Source organism: Zootoca vivipara, chromosome 14 (genome assembly GCF_965207765.1).
Source record: "Zootoca vivipara chromosome 14, rZooViv2.hap1.1, whole genome shotgun sequence".
Classification (NCBI taxonomy): domain Eukaryota; kingdom Metazoa; phylum Chordata; class Lepidosauria; order Squamata; family Lacertidae; genus Zootoca; species Zootoca vivipara.
Window position 1 is genome coordinate 28,109,776 of NC_142597.1, and position 18,979 is coordinate 28,128,754.

Here is an 18,979-nt window from a genome sequence, read left to right on the forward strand (position 1 = left end):
CGCTCCCAATGCAGTTTACCCCGCTCCCCACCGAGATAAAAATGATTTTAGGCTCGCAGTGATTTTAAATCACCTCAGAGCGAAGCTTTGTTTAAGAGGCAGGGAGAAGAGCCTCCTATTACCGTGGAGCGCTGTGGTAAAACTTAAAAATGAAATAAAAATAAATATATAAAATAATTACACCGCATACATTTCTCTGGGGATACGCTGAAAGATAAGCTTTATATATAGCGACTCCCCCTCAGGAGGCCCGCTACTCGCGGCTCGCCTCCCCCGAGCTCGCGCCCGAGCTCACCGCGCTCACGGCGCGCGCCGACGCAACGCCAAACGCTTTCCCCTTCGCTGCCTCCCCTTCCCCCTCCCCAATATCCAGTTTTGGCCCCGCCCTCTCCGACCACCGCTCTTGGCCCCGCCCACTGCTCTCCGACAACCCTCCCTCCTCCCGCTTCACAACAGCCGCCGCCACCGCGTTGCATTGTGGGACACAAACAAAGTGCCCGGCTAGGCTAGGCTGGCTGGCTGGCTGGAGTGGAGGGAGGGAGACAGGAGGGCGGGGGGAGGAGGAGAGCTGTTCGAGTGCCTGGGCCCCGCGCGCGCGCCAGCCGCCCAGCCAGCGCGTGAGTGGCCCCGCGACGCCGCCGTCGCCGGTTCCTCTAATATCAACCCCCCCTCCCCTCCGCCGCTTCACCCCCGGCCGCCTGAGAGCGCCTGCGTAAGGGCGCGCGGGCCTCCCTTGCTCTCCCCCCTCCCTCACCCTTTTTATTATTTTGACGCCCGCACCGCGAGCCCAGAAGAACCAACGGCTGAGGGGGCTAGTGGCGGCGACGGTGGCCGCCATGGCCCAACGCGGGCCCAGATAAGGGGGCGGAGGAGGAGGCGCCGCCGCCTCTGGGCCCGTGGAGGGATACGGAAAAGGAAAGCTCGGCCTCTCACACATATATTTATATATACAGAAAGTCGTATATATTTATATATATCTCTACATATACACGCACACCGACTGGGCCAGGAGGAGAGGGCCTTGCCAATTGCAGGTAATGGCGACTTAAAAGAGGCGGCGGGGGTCGGTGGGTGGGTTTGGGATTCGGGAGGAAGAGGAGGAGGGGCGGGTGGAGGGAAACACAGAAGCAAGCCCCGCCCCCTTGTTTCACTTACCCCGCCCCTTCTCTAACCCCCACCTGCGCGCTCTGTGACCCTCCTTAGCTGGTACCCCTCGGCATCCCCCTGTCCCCGTTCGCCTCCTTCCTGCGTGAGATTTTCCCGCCATGTCGCTTTCCGTCTGCTGTTTGTGATTTATTTACTGTACTTGGGTTTTAGGTAAGGGGAAGGCCCCCCACCCCGCCAGAATATAATGGGAAACAAAAAGAAAGGAGCCATGAAGGGGGGGGGATTGGATAAGGGGTATAAGCAAATTTTGATACATTCATGTATTGCATGGTTGCACACAAACACAGCATATAAGTATGACTGCCTCAGCAGCATTTATTCACCTGTTTATTATTTATTTATTTATCTATCTATCTATCTATCTATTAAAAATGCATGCAAGCTTCTCCCATGCCAATAATTCCCAACAATAACAATAAGTCTACTCACCATTTCCTAAAACCAGGCATCTGTTCAATTCATTCCTGATAGTGGCTTTGCCTCTTTCTCTTGCTTCCCCTTAGTTCCTTACCCATTAACTGTTGAATAGACCAGTCTTGCTCAACCTGGTGCTCTCCAGTTGGAGTTGGATTTCTGCTCCTGTCAGCCCTGGCCAGCATCACCAATAGTCTAGGATGATGGGAATTGGAGTCCAGTAACATCTGGAGGGCAACAGGTTAGGAAAGGCTGTAATAGACTGTCTTGGCATTGCTTCAGGTTTTTATCTATTTTAAATATCATTGTTAATTCCTTGAGGTTTGCCTTGCTGTCTGTCATTTACCCACCCTGCTTTCCTTTCTCAGATTTTACAGTGGTAGCAGTCCATAGTTTAGCCATCCTTACCTTGTGTCACCCCTTAAGAGATTTCCCATTGGGCCCTATTGCACTTCCGCTTCTATTTTTAAAAGCTGATCTTATACCTCTTTCTACATCATATCTTTTCTTAATGGCTAATTTTATTTACACTGTGATGTAGATCACATTTGCTAATCCACAACATACCATAGGCATCTCACCTGTTGACAATGCAAGGCTTTTTAAAATACATCTTCTGTTCTTAAAACCTCACGCTTTGTGCAGCAATTCTTACATGATTTCTTCAAACGCCATTTCCTTTACATATTGACTTCTATCACTTTCCTTAATATGCCACAGTGCCCAGCAGACCTTTAGGCAGACATTTTGGGGTAATGGAAGGTTACAGAATATAAGGGAAAGGCAACATAAGATTTTTTTTTAAAAAAAAAAAAACTGGAACACTGGAAGCTAATACAGTAGAAGTTTTTCACTTATTTAGAAGAATAGTGACTGCACAGACATTTGTTTAAAAACAAGCAAGTAATAACCCAGAAGATTCTGGGAAGTACCTAATCTGTTGCTCCTTTACAATAATTTCCTATGTAACTCTCCACCTCATTCCCTTCAAGTTACTTCGTGCAAACTGGGACATCTCACTACAGAAAGTTTATTATTATTATTATTATTATTATTATTATTATTATTATTATTATTATCAGTGACTCTTGGTTGTAAGGTGTTTAATTTCTGCATGTACCTCTAGATAAACTACCATAGGCCAGCTGACAGTATTGAACTTGTGTAGAGATGGCTTGGAATCAAATCCCAGCTCTGACTGGGGATGGTCTTGGATGAGTTTCTGTTTCTGCTCACCTGTAGTCTGCTTTACAAGATTATTGTGAGAAAGTAAGGATTCTAATCTATGCAGCATTATCCTTTGTGAAGTTAGGCATGTGGATTCTCATTAAAATCAGTAGGCATATGCATTGGATTTAGCCTTGATTTACTGTATAATAAAGGAACAGTTGAAGGAGTTGGGTACATTTAATCTGGAGAAGAGAAGACTGAGGAGAGATAGGACATCCACCTTCAAATATCTAAAGGGCTGTCACATGGAAGATGGAGAAAGCTTGTTTTTTCCTGTTTCAGATGGTAGGACCTGAACCAATGCATATAAGTTACAAGAAAAGAGATCCTGACTAAACATTGGGAATAATTTTCTGACAGTAAGAGCTGTTTGACAGTGGAACAGACTGCCTTGGAAGGTGGTGGACACTCCGTCATTGGAGGTTTTTAAGCAGAGGAAGGATGCCCATCTGACATGGGTTTCCGCAACCGGAGGCATTGCTTCTGCACATGCGGCATGTAGAGCGCTTCTGCGCGAGCGGCGAAACCTGGAAGAATACTTCTGGGTTTGCCGCTTTCACAACCTGAAGTTTACGTTACCCGAGGGCAGCGTAACCCGAGGGTCTGTATTGACTTTTCTTCCTAAAGATGATTGCAAATATGACTGGCCACATTGTGGTAATTGATAAAAAATAGGGGCTTGCTTTCTCCTCTGTAGTTCACACGTTTGCCAGTGAACACATTTTGTTGCCCAGTACCAAATTGGTAATTCACAAGGAAAGAAATGTGCATGTGCAGTTTTTCTTTACCTTTTTGTTACTTCAGGTAGTAAGATAATGGAGCCTTCATTCTGGAGAAATGTGCTGGTAAACAGAAGAAGGTTTTGACCATAGTGTTGCAGGTTATAAGTTCAAATCATGGTTATTCTCAGGGTTTACCTATGTCTATGCTTGCCAGGTTGGGAAAGGTATAGAATGCTCAACTTGCTCAAGGTAGCATGTGTTTACATGTAACATTGTATGGATAAGCCTCTTTGTGCTTGAGTGAAACAGTGGTTTTACAGTGGTTTTGTATCTCCACCCACCCTCTTTATCCTCCCACATGCCCAGGATGGTTTACCACAAACTACGGTTAGTTAAGCACTCCAGCTTTATACCATAATTCATGACTTGAAGCAGGTTGTGTAGCAACTAACCATTGCTTGTTGTAAACCACAATTCCCAGTTTGTGTGTCCAAACTAAGCCAAACTAACTTGGTAGAAGCCCTCCTCCCAGCCACGTGTGAGGAGAAGGGCTCAAGCTCAAGCTTGGCTCAAATTTGTAAAGGCTTGTCCTCATAGCACTAAACTATGGTTTAGCACAGGGGTCAGCAAGGTTTACCTTGCCTGGGCCGGTTCACTCCAGCGGAGATCCCTCCATGGGCTGGATTGCGTGCGTGCGCGATTTCCAGTATCGGCATCTGCGAAGGTGCGATTTCGGCGCCATGGAAGCAAGTGCAGCGCACAGGGACTTGCCAAGCAGGTGGCTCGGTTCAGGGGTGGCTAGTGGGCCAGTTAAACGACCCCCGTGGGCCCCTTGTGGCCCATGGGCCTTAGGTTGCCTACCCCTAGTTTAGCATTATGTGCATATTAGACCAGGTGTGAGCATTTGATATGACTGCTTAACATTCTGGGACACATTTGCATCAGGAAATGTCCTATTGAGGGATAAATTTTAAGGTTGGAGCTAAAGTGGGAAAAACCTGACTTTGTTTCACAACCCACATATTTCTCTTCCTATATGTTCATTTGTGTTCTTCCTCCAAGAAGGAAGCAGGGGTGATGTTCTTGGTCTCACAACGAACCTGTGCAGTAAGTTGGACTGAGAGATGGAAATTAGATACTGGCAGCTCAATGAGTTTCACAGTTAACAAGTATTTAATTCAAGATGAGAAATTCAGGTGCCATTGTTTATTCTCAAACCACTACATCACACTGGCTTAAAATTATCATGGAAGCAAGGGAAATAGCGTAGATAATGTAGTGGCTATAGAGACGAGTTACAAATCAGGAGGTCCCTGGTTCATTTATACCCTCTGGCATGAAATGGTTAGGTGGCATACACACACAGCTTCAGTCCTCCCCATCTGTAATATCGAGAGGAAGAATATACTGATCAACCTTGCAGGGTTCTTGTATAAACTAGATAATGCATGTGAAGCACTTTGAACAATTAAAAGGGCTATACAAATCACTGGTGGTATAACTCTGAAGCTTATCATGGTAGAAACAATTCAGGTAGTAGTAGTAGTAGTAGTATTTTGGGGTGCATACATTGTTAGTTGGCAGTCTTGTGCATTCGTATTCAAAATTATTCTAGGAGTTCTTAGACTGAATGAAAAGTAAATAAATAGTGCTCTTTGTTCATAATGGATCTAATTAATAGTTCCATAGATCAACTTTGTGATCAATGCAGTTAACCACTGCTTAGCAGCAAAGAACTTATTTCTGGTGAAATTCTAAGGCACTTAGTTCTCTAAGATTTGGGATAAAATGTGATGGTAATTACTGCTTCCTTTTATGTAGATAGTGCAGGTTATATAAAAGTAAGTTTCTGTCCCTTTTCTGTACAGTAGCCCATCCATCTATTACTGCTACAAAAAGTAGAAAGGCACCTGTACCAAACTGAAGCGGACAGCTCTCTTCTGCTTATCTTTCTGTCGCTTTGTGCAGCAGGCCTGTTGTCTGTTGTGCCAAACAGTTCCCAAAGCAGACAGGTGTATAAAACTGCAAACCTCAGAATGTTTACCAGGAGTCTCACTGGTCTTGGAAAGAATAACCTTTTCCTAAATGCATCTACCTGAAAGTAGGTTTCCATGTGATGAAATCAGAGCAGGTACTGCTTCAGCAGAAATACCGTGTTTCCCCCTTTTTAAGACACCGTCTTATAACTTTTTTTCGTCAAAAAAACACACGGTGTCTTATTTTCAGGGGATGTCTTAAGGCTTGGTGCTCTAGTAGTCAGTGCAATCACACATAACACTTTCTGGCACATGCAGTTGGAGATACAGATCAGCTGTAGCGCAGAAATCAGCTGTTCCTGGCTCAGCTGTAGCCCGCGCCTAGCGAAGTCAGCCCTGAGAAGGGAAAATGGCATTTTAAAATGCTGTTTGAAGTGATTTCAGCCTGCCTCCCCGCCGCCCGGAACCAGCTGCTACAGCGTGGAGTGCTCAGCAGCGCCGGGCGGAGCGCCCAGCAACACGGACGGAGCGCTCAGCAGCACCAGGAGGAGTGCCCCACCGTGCCAGGCGGCGGGGTGGCAGGCTTCCTTGGCAGGGCCAGGAAGAGACGAGGCCGCTGGCTCGGGCGCTCCTGAGTCCTGACCCCAGCCGCTTCCACGCGGCAGCAGCAAAAGAACCGTGCGGCCACATGGAGAGGCGAGTGCCCGAGTGGGAAACGCGCTCTCTGCAAAGCTCTGCACTCGCTTCATCCGCCCGACGGGAAAGCGAAGTGGGGAAGAGAAAAAGAGCTGCTTCGGTTTTTTCTCTTTTTCTCTTCCCCACTTTGCTTTCCCGTCGGGCGGATGAAGTGAGTGCAGAGCATTGCAGAGAGAGCGTCTCCCACTCGGGCGCTCGCCTCTCCAAGCTCTGCACTCACTTCATCCGCCCGACGGGAAAGCGAAGTGGGGAAGAGAAAAAGAGAAAAAACCGAAGCGGCTCTTTTTCTCTTCCCCACTTCGCTTTCCCGTCGGGCGGATGAAGCGAGTGCAGAGCTTTGCAGAGAGCGCGTTTCCTGCTCGGGCACTCGCCTCTCCATGTGGCCGCACGGCTCTTTTGCTGCTGCCGCGTGGAAGCGGCTGGGGTCAGGACTCAGGAGCGCCCGAGCCAGCGGCCTCGTCTCTTCCTGGCCCTGCCAAGGAAGCCTGCCACCCTGCCGCCTGGCACGGTGGGGCACTCCTCCTGGTGCTGCTGAGTGCTCCGTCCGTGTTGCTGGGCGCTCCACCTGGGCGCTGCTGGGCGCTCCGCCCGGCGCTGCTGAGCACTCCGCGCTGCAGCAGCCGGTTCCGGGTGGCAGGGAGGCAAGCTGAAATCACTTCGAAAGGCGTTTTTAAACGCCATTTTCCCTCAGGGCTGACTTCGCTAGGCGCGTGCTACAACTGAACCAGGAACAGCTGATTTCCCCGCTACAACTTATCTGTATCTCCGCGCTCTGCTTCCTTGCTTTGCCCGCCGCTGCTGAGCGTTCCACGCTGCAGCAGCTGGTTCCAGGCCCCCAGCTGGCAGGCATGGAGGTATGTCTTATTTTCGGGGTATGTCTTATATTTCTCAAATGCTTAAAATGGCTGCCCTGGCTTACTTTTTGACTACGTATTTAAAAAGGGGAAACACGGTAGGCAGCTTGCTCAACTATTTAAAGTGGACCCAATCTGCTTATTTCAGATATTCATCTAAATTGAATATGAAAGCTATTATTCTGAGCAACAAGCTATACAGTAGTTGGTAGAGGTGTTTCTTTTCAGCATTCAGTTGTTCCCATTAGATAGCAACATCCCAGTTGGTTTTTGCAAAACCTCAATATAGTGCACTAAAATCACTTAACTCCAGTTTAGTGTCTAGCAGCCAGCAGTTATAGCATAGCTTTTCAGACTGCTCTGCAGCTACAGAAAGAAGAAGAGCAAGTGAAAGGGATTTGGGAGCTCATGCCAAGTTGATTGTCCTCGTTTGAAGTATCATATCACATTTGAAGGCTTTTATAATTTGACATTCAAGAAACTACTGTTTGAGATAGTAACATGAAGTAGCTGTCATATTAATGAGCAAATGAATTTTACCAGCCTGTTGAAGTTGTCCTTCAAAACAAGTTACCCAATTTTGGATCTCATAAGGTGCTCCCCACACCACCCTCCACCCCTGAGTTAGAGTTAGACAAAGCTGGATCTAGTTTTTGGAAAGTTAAATACCTAGCCTGCTTTAGTTGTTCTGTTTGGGTAAAATAACAAAGGTTTTATGTTCAGTCATGTATATTATGAGCCTTGCAAATAACTTCACAAAAGTTATTAGCCTACAAAAAGCCACCCTATTGATGTACCTTAATATGAGCAACTTTTTTTTTGAAGGAATCTAAAACTTTATAATACATAGGTTTATTCTGGGTTTGCAAAGTTAAGAAAAAAGTTCCATTGTGGGAGGAGGTGATGTGGGGCCTTTTCACCATAATAAACTTCAAATAAATATACTTTGCATAGGAGGCCACAGTTACCTGGATTCCTTCCACAAATTCTAATTGACAAAAAACAAAACAGTAATTCTGTGCAAACTGGCAGTTATAGGCAGTAAAATGTATGACTTCACAGATGAACATCTTACCTTCTCTTCCCTGGTTCCATTTAATTTGAACCAGGGTTTTCTGCCATTGAGACCAGAAGTGATTTGCAGTGCTAAGAGCTTAGCCCATGTACATTGAAGTAATACATTGATGTCTCTGAGCATTAGTAAACTGTCTTTTTCTTCTGTGGTTCTTTTTCCCCCACTGCCATTCTGTGCTATACCATAAGCAGTCTTGCACAGCCCTCAGATAAGTTCCATGCAAAAGCAGTTTCCAGGCTATTTCTTTTAAGGCGTCTGCAACAAATGCAAATAGCTAATTAAAGCTCACTTGTCACCTTTCCCTATGGCTCAGGGCAAGAAAAAGGTAAATAGATGGAAGAGCTCCTTCCAGAGACAAAAACACACCCAAAACTGCAGCCAAATCTGCCAACTCAGTCATTATCTTCATTTGCCAGGTCTTGATTCACACATAAAAAACAAACACAGCAGAGCAACACATCTGAACTCAGCAGTTTTTCTAAGACAGTCTAGTTATGTTGATGTGTCCATCAGTTCTGCAGTAGTAGTGGGGTGACAAAACCTAGAGGGGCATCTCTAAAGATACTGTTTTGTTCAGACAATTGACTAAAAATTGATTTAGAAAGGGTGAGGACAATGCCAGGTACAGTACTTGTCTTGTTTAAACTTGAGCAAGATTCCTGAAAGTCATTTCCTTTTACAGAAGTGGCTTACATAAGTTGAATGGATGGGTTAATGAATGCATACACAACTTGAACATCTGAGCACAGAAGCACAAAAACAGGTAACAGTGGGAAGCTGCAGGGGAGAAAAACCACTTTTGGGAAGATAACTTTTCAAAGACACAAATAAGAAAAAGTGAAAAGTTTTTTGGGGAAAATAAAAGCTTCATAAGAAAAAATTAAGTCAACAACTGCTGCAATTTACAGATCAATAGATAATTTTAGAGGCTGGACTTAATGGTCTCACTAGGGAAGATGGAGATCCTTGTATGTTGCTCCACTTGTGAAGAAGACAACTGATATATTTGTTCTCTCCTATTGTAAATCCATGCTTTACAATTATTTCTTGATTTCTGATATGTTAGATCAAAAACAAAACCCATACTTGCCAAGCTTGTTTTTTTAAAAAAGAAAATTCTATAGAGCATGAGTTTTCATTTTAAACTTGCTTAAATCATAACACCATCTAGAATAGACCAATAGTCGCAAACTTTTTCAGACTCAAGACCTGCCTTTAACCCAAATGTGCATTTGGGAATCCATTTCTTAGTCTTCTACCAGCAGTACTGGTAGAATAAAATGAGCATCTGTAACCCTCCCATGCTTGGCTGGCTTCCTCCTGAGTATAAACATATTATAGAAATAATATGATAGGAAGTTTGGCAACCAGCATCAGTCCTGGTGGGGCACAGGTGCTAACATGGGGGGTCATCCCCCAAAATCTTTCTGGTTGTTTTCCTGCTTCCCCCCTCCCCCTAGGTGTTGGACCCTAGACTTTGTCCTCGGGTTCCAGCGATAGCTGCATGATAACGCAGCTACTGTGAAATTACTACCCAAGTAATCAACTTGAAATGAAAATGCACACTGTCTTTATGTATTTCATACAGGAGTGAATCTGGGTGTCTGCCACACATATTGTTTCTGCAATATAGTAGCAAGGTCATACTGATAACAGCCTCTTAATTATTCTCACTTGCATTAAATTTCTGCATTAAGTAAAAAATGAATGTTTGAAAATACAGTTGTGGAACATACTTTTAAAAAATTGGAGCTGCTCTCAATTGAAGCAACCCTTCAGTTTTCTAACATCTGTGAAGCTTAAAGTGAAAGCTCGCAGTTGAAATGTGCAGATCTTTCAGTCATAGGTTTTGAGCAAAAAAAAACAGCTTTCTCCTTTTAAAGATACTATGGACTGGAATAGAGCAGGATAAATCAGATGAATGCAAATGAAGGATAGCTAACTTTACCATTACTACCAGACTTGCTACTGATTAATAAGTATGCTCATATTCTATTGAGCTCAATTGGTACTTACTTCCAGGTAAGCAAGCATAGGATTTCAGCTTCTCCTCATGATACTGTTGAAGAGTTAAGTGTTTTTATAAGGTTTAATTCAATATCCTAACGTATTGCTGCTTAACCTACTTACATTTAGGGATATTTATTTTGGAACTTGTCTTTGAAAATGAACTGGTTCTATTTGCAGCCTGAAGAGGTAAACAGGATTCTTGGAGAGGTACAGCCATCAACTTACATGCTTGAGCCTTGCCCTTCTTGCATAATAGCAGCTAGCCATAGGGGATAGACTGCCTGGGTTCAGGAAAATGTCATTGTAAGAGGCAGTTGGGACAACTGCTCCTCTAAGAATTATAACAACTCTGGACCCCAAGGGGTATAACAGCTGTCAGCCCTTCACAAAGAATCCCCTTTTGGGGTAAAGTGCTGCAGTGCGTGAAGACTGTGTAAATAGGGTACCTTGGGTGAAACTGATCTTCTGGTCAAGGAGTGCGGAACCTAATTCAGCCTGATGGCCATAGTCCCTTGTGATGCAACCTTCTGAGGTGTAGCAAAGGTGGTTGCAGTCAGACACTACTCTCCATCTAGACAATCAAAGAGTTATTGCCACAAATCAAGAACATATTCTAGCCAGGCAAAAGCACTAGAGAAAGGCACAGAGGAAGACCAGTGAATTATATGGCCTGGGAGAGTGTGACTTGTCAGCCATGTTATTTAGCACCTTTTTGAAACCAGTGTGAGAGGGGTTTGCAGTTACGTGTCTTCAGTATGCTGGTGTCTGTGTTTCCTAAGTTGGTCTAAATCAGGTGGGGCAGTACGGTAGAAGAGAGCTGATTCATCTGGTTGTAGTAATTGGGACATGAATTAGCACCCTAGCGTTCGCCTACTGTTGTTCCCCAACACCTGGTATTTAGAGGAATATTGCCTCTTTATGCTGGAGGTAGAACATAATAGCCATGGCTAGTCATGAGTTTGTCTAACCGTATTTTAAAGCCATCCAAGTTTGAGAGTATCACCACATCTTGTAGGAGCAAATTCCCAAGTTTAACTGTACAGTGTGTGAAAATGGGATGGCCTCAGGTTCTAGTACTATATGAAAGAGAGAAATTTCTTGCTATTTACTTTTTCTACATCATGCATAATTTTATACCCTGCTATTATGTGTCCCCACCACCACCAACTCAATTCCCCCCCCCCCCAAGCTATACAGTGGTACCTCGGTTTATGAACACAATTGGTTCCGGAAGTCTGTTCATAAACTGAAGCGTTCATAAACTGAAGCGAACTTTCCCATTGAAAGTAATGGAAAGTGGATTAATCCGTTCCAGATGGGTCCGCGGTGTTCATAAACCGAAAATACATAAACCGAGGTGTTCATAAACCGAGGTTCCACTGTAAAGCCTTGGACATTCTGAAAGTTCCGCATAAGAGAGTAGCTTATTTTGTTTTCCCTGCTCTGCACCTTTTCCAACTCTGCAAAAAAAAATAAATTAGGTGTGGAGGCCAGAAGTGTACACAGTATTCCAAATGTGGATGCATAGATTTGTATAAAGGCATTTTTTAAAATTCCTTTCTTAATGATCCCCTTTGTGAAATTCACCTTTTCCACATCAGCCACATGTAAGACAACTGATAGTAATAGTAGTACTGTTGTAGTAGTAGTAGTAGTAGTAATGATGATGATGATAATAAATTACAATAAGACAAAGGCACTGGGGCTGGGCAGCTCCCTTATTTGAGAAAGAACTCTGAAAATCAGATTCACAGCTTAGAAGTACTCATTGATCAAGCCTTTTCAGGTTTGCTTTAGGGTCCCTGTGGTGGCGCAGTGCTTTCTAGCAGCTGAGGCTGGTACTTCAGCTGTGACCTCTCCTGGACAGGGATTTTGGGGAGATGCTGATCCACACCAGTGACATCTCATTTAGGCCACTATAATGTGTTAGGCAGAACTGCCCTTTGAGACTCTTAATAAGATACAGTTATTTCAGAATAGAGGAGCAGAATTTAGCTCCTCTAAATTCATTGGGAACATATTACTACTAGTTCTGAGAAACATACTACACTTGTTTGTTCTCATGTTCAATTCAGGATGTTAGTTTTAACCCTTTAAAGCACTTCATGGCATGAAACCCAGGAACCTTACAGACCAGTATTGAAAGAAGGTTGTACTTTACTGGAAATTGAAGTTTATTGCTATGTTGTTTTAATTGTGTTATTTGTTACATTGGTTTTAATTGTTTTGTTTCCATTGTAAACTGTGTTGGGATAATTATTTGAAGATTAAGGCAATATCCACATGCCTTAAATAAAGTAAATACTTCTAACTTCTGTAGGACATGGTGCAGGGTTGCATTGTAAGCTACCAGGAGCTATTGAGCTTTATTTTGGATAGCACAGCGTTGGAAACTTCATACTTATAAGTTATCTTTCAGATAAGACTGTCTTAAGAAGTTGACCTGAGATGCCCATTCCAGTATAAGGAGCATGTTGTGCTATATTTAGAATTCCATGAGTATTATTGAAAGCAGCAAGATTTGAAAAGTGGTTGTGGCCTCATCTCTTGTTATTTGTTCACTTGGTCTAGAAATACTACTGGAGTGATAGCCATCTTGCAGTGCTAAAGTTTCTGAAGAGTAGTGTGCTTTTTGTTTAAAGATTTTGTCATTGCCCTTAGATCATAATCATCCTGCCAAGTTGCAGTGAGTTGGCAAGATTATTCTTTTCTGCTAGGTTAGAGTCTAAAAGATGTGGCTGATTAAAGAGCCAAGGATGTGGACCTCTGGTTGGGTTTGCAAGTTTCTGACATGGGGTTAAGGCAGAAAGTCAAAGGTTGAATATACTTCAGTAGGGTTAAAGGCTCTGCTTACTAGCGTGTTCAAGTGCTGTGCACCTCAGCATTTATATATTAAAACCACTAGCCTCACAGGAGTGTACCAATGTCCCACAAAATCATTCTATAGTAATTAGTTACGGTAGTTGCCTTAAACTTAACACAACCTAATAGATTACAGCAAGAAAGTGGGGAAGGGAAGATCGGGTTACTATTTAGGCTAAGAATGATGAGAAGAGACATCATTTTGGAAGAATAAAGAAAAGCTGTTGGCCACATCCAGCCACTCAGGTGTACTATGGCTTGTTTGATTAAATTGCTGTTGAGGTTTAAAGCCACTGCCACATCATTCCCATGACTACAGGTGCATTCCAGACCCTGATTTGTGCCAGGGTGTGTGTGTGTTGGAATGGGCAGAGATTTCCCCCAGCCAGTCTTGCTAGACACTGCAGAATGCTATCAGTGTCACTCCGCCAGTGTGGAGCTCCCTGTACACCTGTCAAATGATCAGATTGGTAGAAGTGCTTCCAGTTGGTTCCCAGGTAGCAGAAACCCCTGAAATGAGGAATCCAGAGGAGCCCAGGACCCACTGTATCCTAATCCAGCATTGGGCCTGATAGGGAAATCAGAAGGGAGGATTTTTTTAAAGATCAGCTTATAATCAGTAATATTTTGGACTTATGGAAGTCGATTTTATGTTGGCTAATAGATATTCAGAACCTCTGTCTTCTTGCAGACAGTTTCATTCCAAAGATGTGTTGTGCTTAATTCTTTTTTCCTAAATGGGGCACTATTTCTAATTCCATATAACCAATCTAGTAGGTCTCTGCCTTGTTATATTGTTAGCGTTTCCTTCATAATTTTTAGCTATTGAAGTAGATGAACCATGTGATCTCTATAATGCTAGTCAGTTGATTTTGTGCTCCAGAAGACAAATTATTTTCTCTTGAAGTAATTTGCAATATGACGAGTGAGAAAGCAGGAACAAGACAGGAAAATGAGGTCAAAATTGGCTGTTTTTCAATAGAGTGATGAGTAATTTACCAGGACAACTAGACTGCTACTAAAATGAAGTTTTAGTTATCCTGTAAAATATATGGTAGATGCCAGGCTTCCTTAAACATGCATGATCTTTTCTCTTTCCATAATGTTATACTTTTAGCCACACTGGTGCTAGTCTTGCATTTAGATGCAAATTTTTGCCTTGTTGATATAGTAATTAATCTTTTTTTTAAAAAAAAAACCCTGCAATGATAATGCAATTCTGTGCGTGTTTACCTAGAAGTAAACTCTTTTGTGTTCAGGTGGGTTTAAGCGCAGGAAAGTGTACATTTCATTGGAACTTGAGTCACCATACAAATCCTTGTCTGCCACATTCTTATGAGCTGAACTATCATAGATCCTGATATCTTGGCCCTCCTTTTGCCCTGTCCAGCTCCTATTCCAACCCTAACCCAATTATCAGTGAATGACCAAAATGAAACTCCTCAGTTTTTAAGAACTTGCTGTTAAGAACAATCCTTACTCTGTACTGCCAAAGTTAGTAGCCCAGCTTGGATGTACAACTAAACCATAGTTTAGTGTTCAGAGAATGAACCTAATTGTGTCTCAGGTGCAAACACATACACACAAGCCTTCTAGCATAACTGAGAAAGAGATTGAAAATACCTACTTTTTAGTTCATATTGAACTGGGAACTGAAGTTAAATTAAAATATGGTTTATTGAAATGGGCCATGATCAGAAACTGTGGTTTGAGATTGGCTTCTTTTCAATAAACTTCCGTAACCCATAGATTTCAGTTGCTTTCTTGCAGCCGCACCCAAAAAAAGAATGGGGAGCACTTGATCCTGAAGCTCAGGCAGGCTTGTTTCTATAACATATCAAACACTGGTCAGTAATTTATCCTCGTCTCAACCAACAGTAATGTAGAATTTCAGCCTCGTACTGTCATTTGGAGTGGGAAGCAAACCAGAATAGTTTCTCCTTTGTAGCAGCATAGAAATAAATTACTGGCATTCCTATGGAGTTGGACTTGAACACATAGTGATGGCTGATTTTCTGATGAATTCCCAAGCACTGAACTTTTTTCATAGTAATTGTGAGACAGCATTAATTTCACTGTTGACTTTTTATTTATTTTCTAGGTGCATTTTGATCTCTTGCATTGTGGATCCTAGCAAAAATCAGAGGAAAATGGGCGTCAAAACATTTACCCACAATTCCCCTGCACACAGCCAGGAGATGCTTGGGAAGCTTAACATGCTGCGTAATGATGGACATTTCTGCGACATCACCATTCGTGTCCAAGACAAAATCTTCAGAGCACACAAGGTGGTACTGGCAGCCTGCAGTGACTTCTTCCGTTCCAAGTTGGTTGGCCAAGCAGAGGATGACGGCAAAAGTGTACTTGACCTGCATCACGTGACAGTGACTGGGTTCATGCCTCTTCTGGAATATGCATACACAGCAACATTGTCTATTAACACAGAAAATATTATTGACGTCTTGGCCGCGGCCAGCTATATGCAAATGTTCAGTGTTGCTAGCACGTGTTCTGAGTTCATGAAGTCGAGCATTTTGTGGAACACTCCTAGTAGCCAGCAAGAAAAGGTGCTAGATACAGGACAGGAAAACAGTGCAAATTGCAACTTTACCTCTCGAGATGGCAGCCTTTCTCCAGTTTCCTCTGAATGCAGTGTGGTGGAAAGAACCATTCCTGTTTGCAGAGAGTCACGACGGAAACGTAAAAGCTACATAGTCATGTCGCCAGAAAGTCCCCTTAAATGTAGCACTCAGACAAACTCACCACAGGTTCTGAATCCTTCAGCTTCCTATGCAGAGTCTAGAAGTCACCCTGTAGACTCTTCTTTAGCTTTTCCTTGGACTTTCCCTTTTGGAATCGACCGAAGACTTCAGTCAGAGAAGGTGAAGCAAGTAGAAAATTCTCGGACTCTAGAAGTGCCTGGTCCATCTGAAGCAGCTAGAAGAATTGCTGATTATGTGACTTGTGAGAGCACAAAGGCCAGCTCACCTCTGGTCATTGAAGAAGATGTGCGTGTTAAAGTGGAAAGGTTAAGCGACGAGGAAGTCCATGAGGAAGTATCACAGCCTGTCAGTGCATCCCAAAGTTCTCTGAGTGATCAACAGACAGTTCCAGGAAGCGAACAAGTTCAGGAGGACCTCTTGATCAGCCCACAGTCATCATCTATAGGTACAATCACTCTATATGTTTTGTTGTGGTTTTATTGGATATTGTTGGATACTGTGTGCAAAGGCTTCATCTTGTTATGTAAATTTCGAATAATAAAGGTAAAGGGACCCCTGACCATTAGGTCCAGTCGTGACTGACTCTGGGGTTGCGGCGCTCATCTCACATTATTGGCCATAGCTGCCAAGTTATCCCTTTTTTTAAGGGATTTTCCCTTATGCTGAATAGGCTTCCTCGTGAGAAAAGGGAAAACTTGGCAGCTATGTTATTGGCCAAGGGAGCCGGCGTGCAGCTTCCAGGTCATGTGGCCAGCATAACAAAGCCTCTTCTGGCGAACCAGAGCAGCACACAGAAACACTGTTTACCTTCCAGCTGTAGCGGTACCTATTTATCTACTTGCACTTCATGTGCTTTCAAACTGCTAGGTTGGCAGGAACTGGGACTGAGCAACGGGAGCTCACCCCGTCACAGGGATTTGGACCGCAGACCTTCTGATAGAGTGACACTTTTTTTTCAAACAAGTTCTAAAGGCTTTCCATTAGTGCCATCTAATAGTGCTGACTGCTTTTCATTGCTCAACTGTTTTGTTTGTTCTAAATAGTGTGAAGTGCCTTTGATGGGCTTTGCAACACAGTGTTGAATCTTCTCTCTTGCAACTTACCGGTAAACCTTTTATTTATAGTTTGATTCTAAGCACATTTACCCAGAAGTAAATGCTTTTTGTGGGAATTTTTTATCCTCGTTGTAAGTTGCTTAGGATATTTCTTATAGAAAAGTGGGATAAAAATTAACCAGAGTGGACTCAACTAGAAATAAATCCCATTGAGTTCTATGGGACTTACACCCTAGGAAGTGTGCTTATGATTATGGCCTTACAGCCCTGAGGGGGGTGGTGACTGGTCTCTCTGCCTTGATCCTTTCAGGGAGGAAATGTTTGAGCCGTCCAGTCATGCTACCTCAGCTGCATTGTTGCTTTAAGGAAGCAGGAACAGTTTTCCAGGGGCACATGTCTCAACATATTTCTGTTGCTATTTTTGCATCATGCTTTGAATAGCTCTTATGTTGACATTCTATATTGGTAGCATTTCTGCTCAAATTAAATTGCTTCACCTACTAGAGCTTTTGCAGACTTTAGCCGTTGTGAATCTTCTTTGAATTGAAGGCACACAAATGTGAATGTGTTATTCATTATCTTACTAGACGCTTTATAACTAATCTGCCAGAAATGTGAGAATGTGGTTTATAAATTAATGGGGGAGACAGTGTTCTTCCCCCCTGGCAGCTTTCCTTTAGCAAGAAGCTGGTTCACTTGACTGATGTAATCTGACCCATGCCCTTAAACACATGGAAGTGGGTGTTCAGGGAAGAAGTTGCCAGTGACATGCGATCAGTTATGAAAAATCATTACATGAAAAGCGTGGAATATAGTTTATTGAATCACTTAAAGGAAAACAGAAGCTTCAGCAGACAAAAACAACAACCACCTGAAATCAGCGTCAAGGGGAAACAGCAACTTTAAGAGGTGTGTTACCTTGCCAGCCTAAAAGATCTACAATCTGATCTAAAACTCTCCAGGTGCTCTGGATACATATAAGTCCACAAGGGTACAGCATCTAAAGGGTTTCTCCTGTCTGGTGTCACAGGCAGTTCTTCATGTCCCCAGAGTTTGTCCCACATTGAAATGAATGGGGAAGTCCTTGTTTATCCTGGAACTCCATTGGTGCAGCAAGTAGCTGCTGTAGCAGATGGTCAAACTTTATTCAGTTTTCTTGGGAATTTAGAGGTATAATCCCAGACATTTGAGTGGGGGGGAGGCAATACTAGCCATGGCTACTTCAAAAATCAACATGTATCTAACTTAAGGTATGGCATGAGGCATACTTGTTTGCCTCCTCTGTTTCAGTGATGGGCTGTATGTCAGGTGTGTACTTGAGTTTCGTTTGTTATAGTTTATTCCTGCATTGGGGGGCCCTGCGGTAATGTCTGCTTTGTGACTTCTGTTCCTCAATTGCTCCTTTTTTCTTACCAGTCCTGTAAGATGGGATTTCAAGGAGAAGCTGGTGGTCTGGGGCACTGTTTAAGGTTCAGGCCCTCAGGATTTTCTTCTGACGTTCTTCAGAACAGGCGCCTTGCTGGCTGCCATTAGTAACTTACACAAGCCACCAGGAAACAGAATGTTCTCTGCAGGGTGGCTGTCTTTGGAGTCCTTGAAGATAAGGGGTACAATCCACCAGGAGGTACACTATCCCCTATGAAATAAATACTGTTTAAGCATCTTCCATAACTTCACTTCAGTGGGTTTCTTGCCCAAGAAGTTGATTGCATTTTGATGATTCTTGCTTGACTGCAGTCCTCTCTGTTCCTTACTTGAGCTTCCCCACTTCTAGAATGAAGATCATCAGAGAGAGGCAGGCAGCAGTCCTAAGAGAGCACATGTATCTGATGCTTCTCTGGTTAATCTATTTATTGATCCATAATCCACATCATGCATTGTGGCAGGGGGCATACAGAAATTACATTTGCCAAATATTTTCAGTAATATACCATTTAAAAACACAATTTTAGAGTAGCACTGTGTCACTAAACTAAATGTTTAAACTTAACGATCATTTCCTTTTTTGGCTGGGATATTATTGCATGCTTGTCACAGAAGTACCTAGATGCCTTCTGCGACGGTGCAACGGCACTTTTCCCCCTGGCGCTGTTGAGCCCGCCCTCATTTAAATATAGTGCGCCTACTTCACAGAACACCAATTCCACAAATTCCTACAAACTACCCCAGATTATCTTGTGGGGGACTTGTGTGAG

General features: G+C 43.4%; 1 protein-coding gene across 4 annotated transcripts in view; it reads left to right on the top strand.

Moving 5' to 3' along the window:
* Positions 1-464: 464 nt before the first annotated feature.
* The window catches only part of ZBTB44 (zinc finger and BTB domain containing 44), a 34,930-nt gene continuing 16,415 nt past the window's right edge, over positions 465-18,979 (top strand). The window contains exons 1-3 of one of the 4 annotated variants that reach the window (XM_088657540.1): positions 483-1,034; positions 8,817-8,897; positions 15,108-16,174. In XM_088657540.1, the coding sequence (XP_088513666.1) occupies positions 15,157-16,174 (1,018 nt within the window). In that variant the 5' untranslated portion in view covers positions 483-1,034; positions 8,817-8,897; positions 15,108-15,156. Of the gene's footprint in view, positions 1,035-8,816; positions 8,898-15,107; positions 16,175-18,979 lie in introns of all 4 variants that reach the window. The other 3 variants (XM_060268564.2, XM_035139372.3, XM_060268563.2) reach the window with 3 other exon arrangements.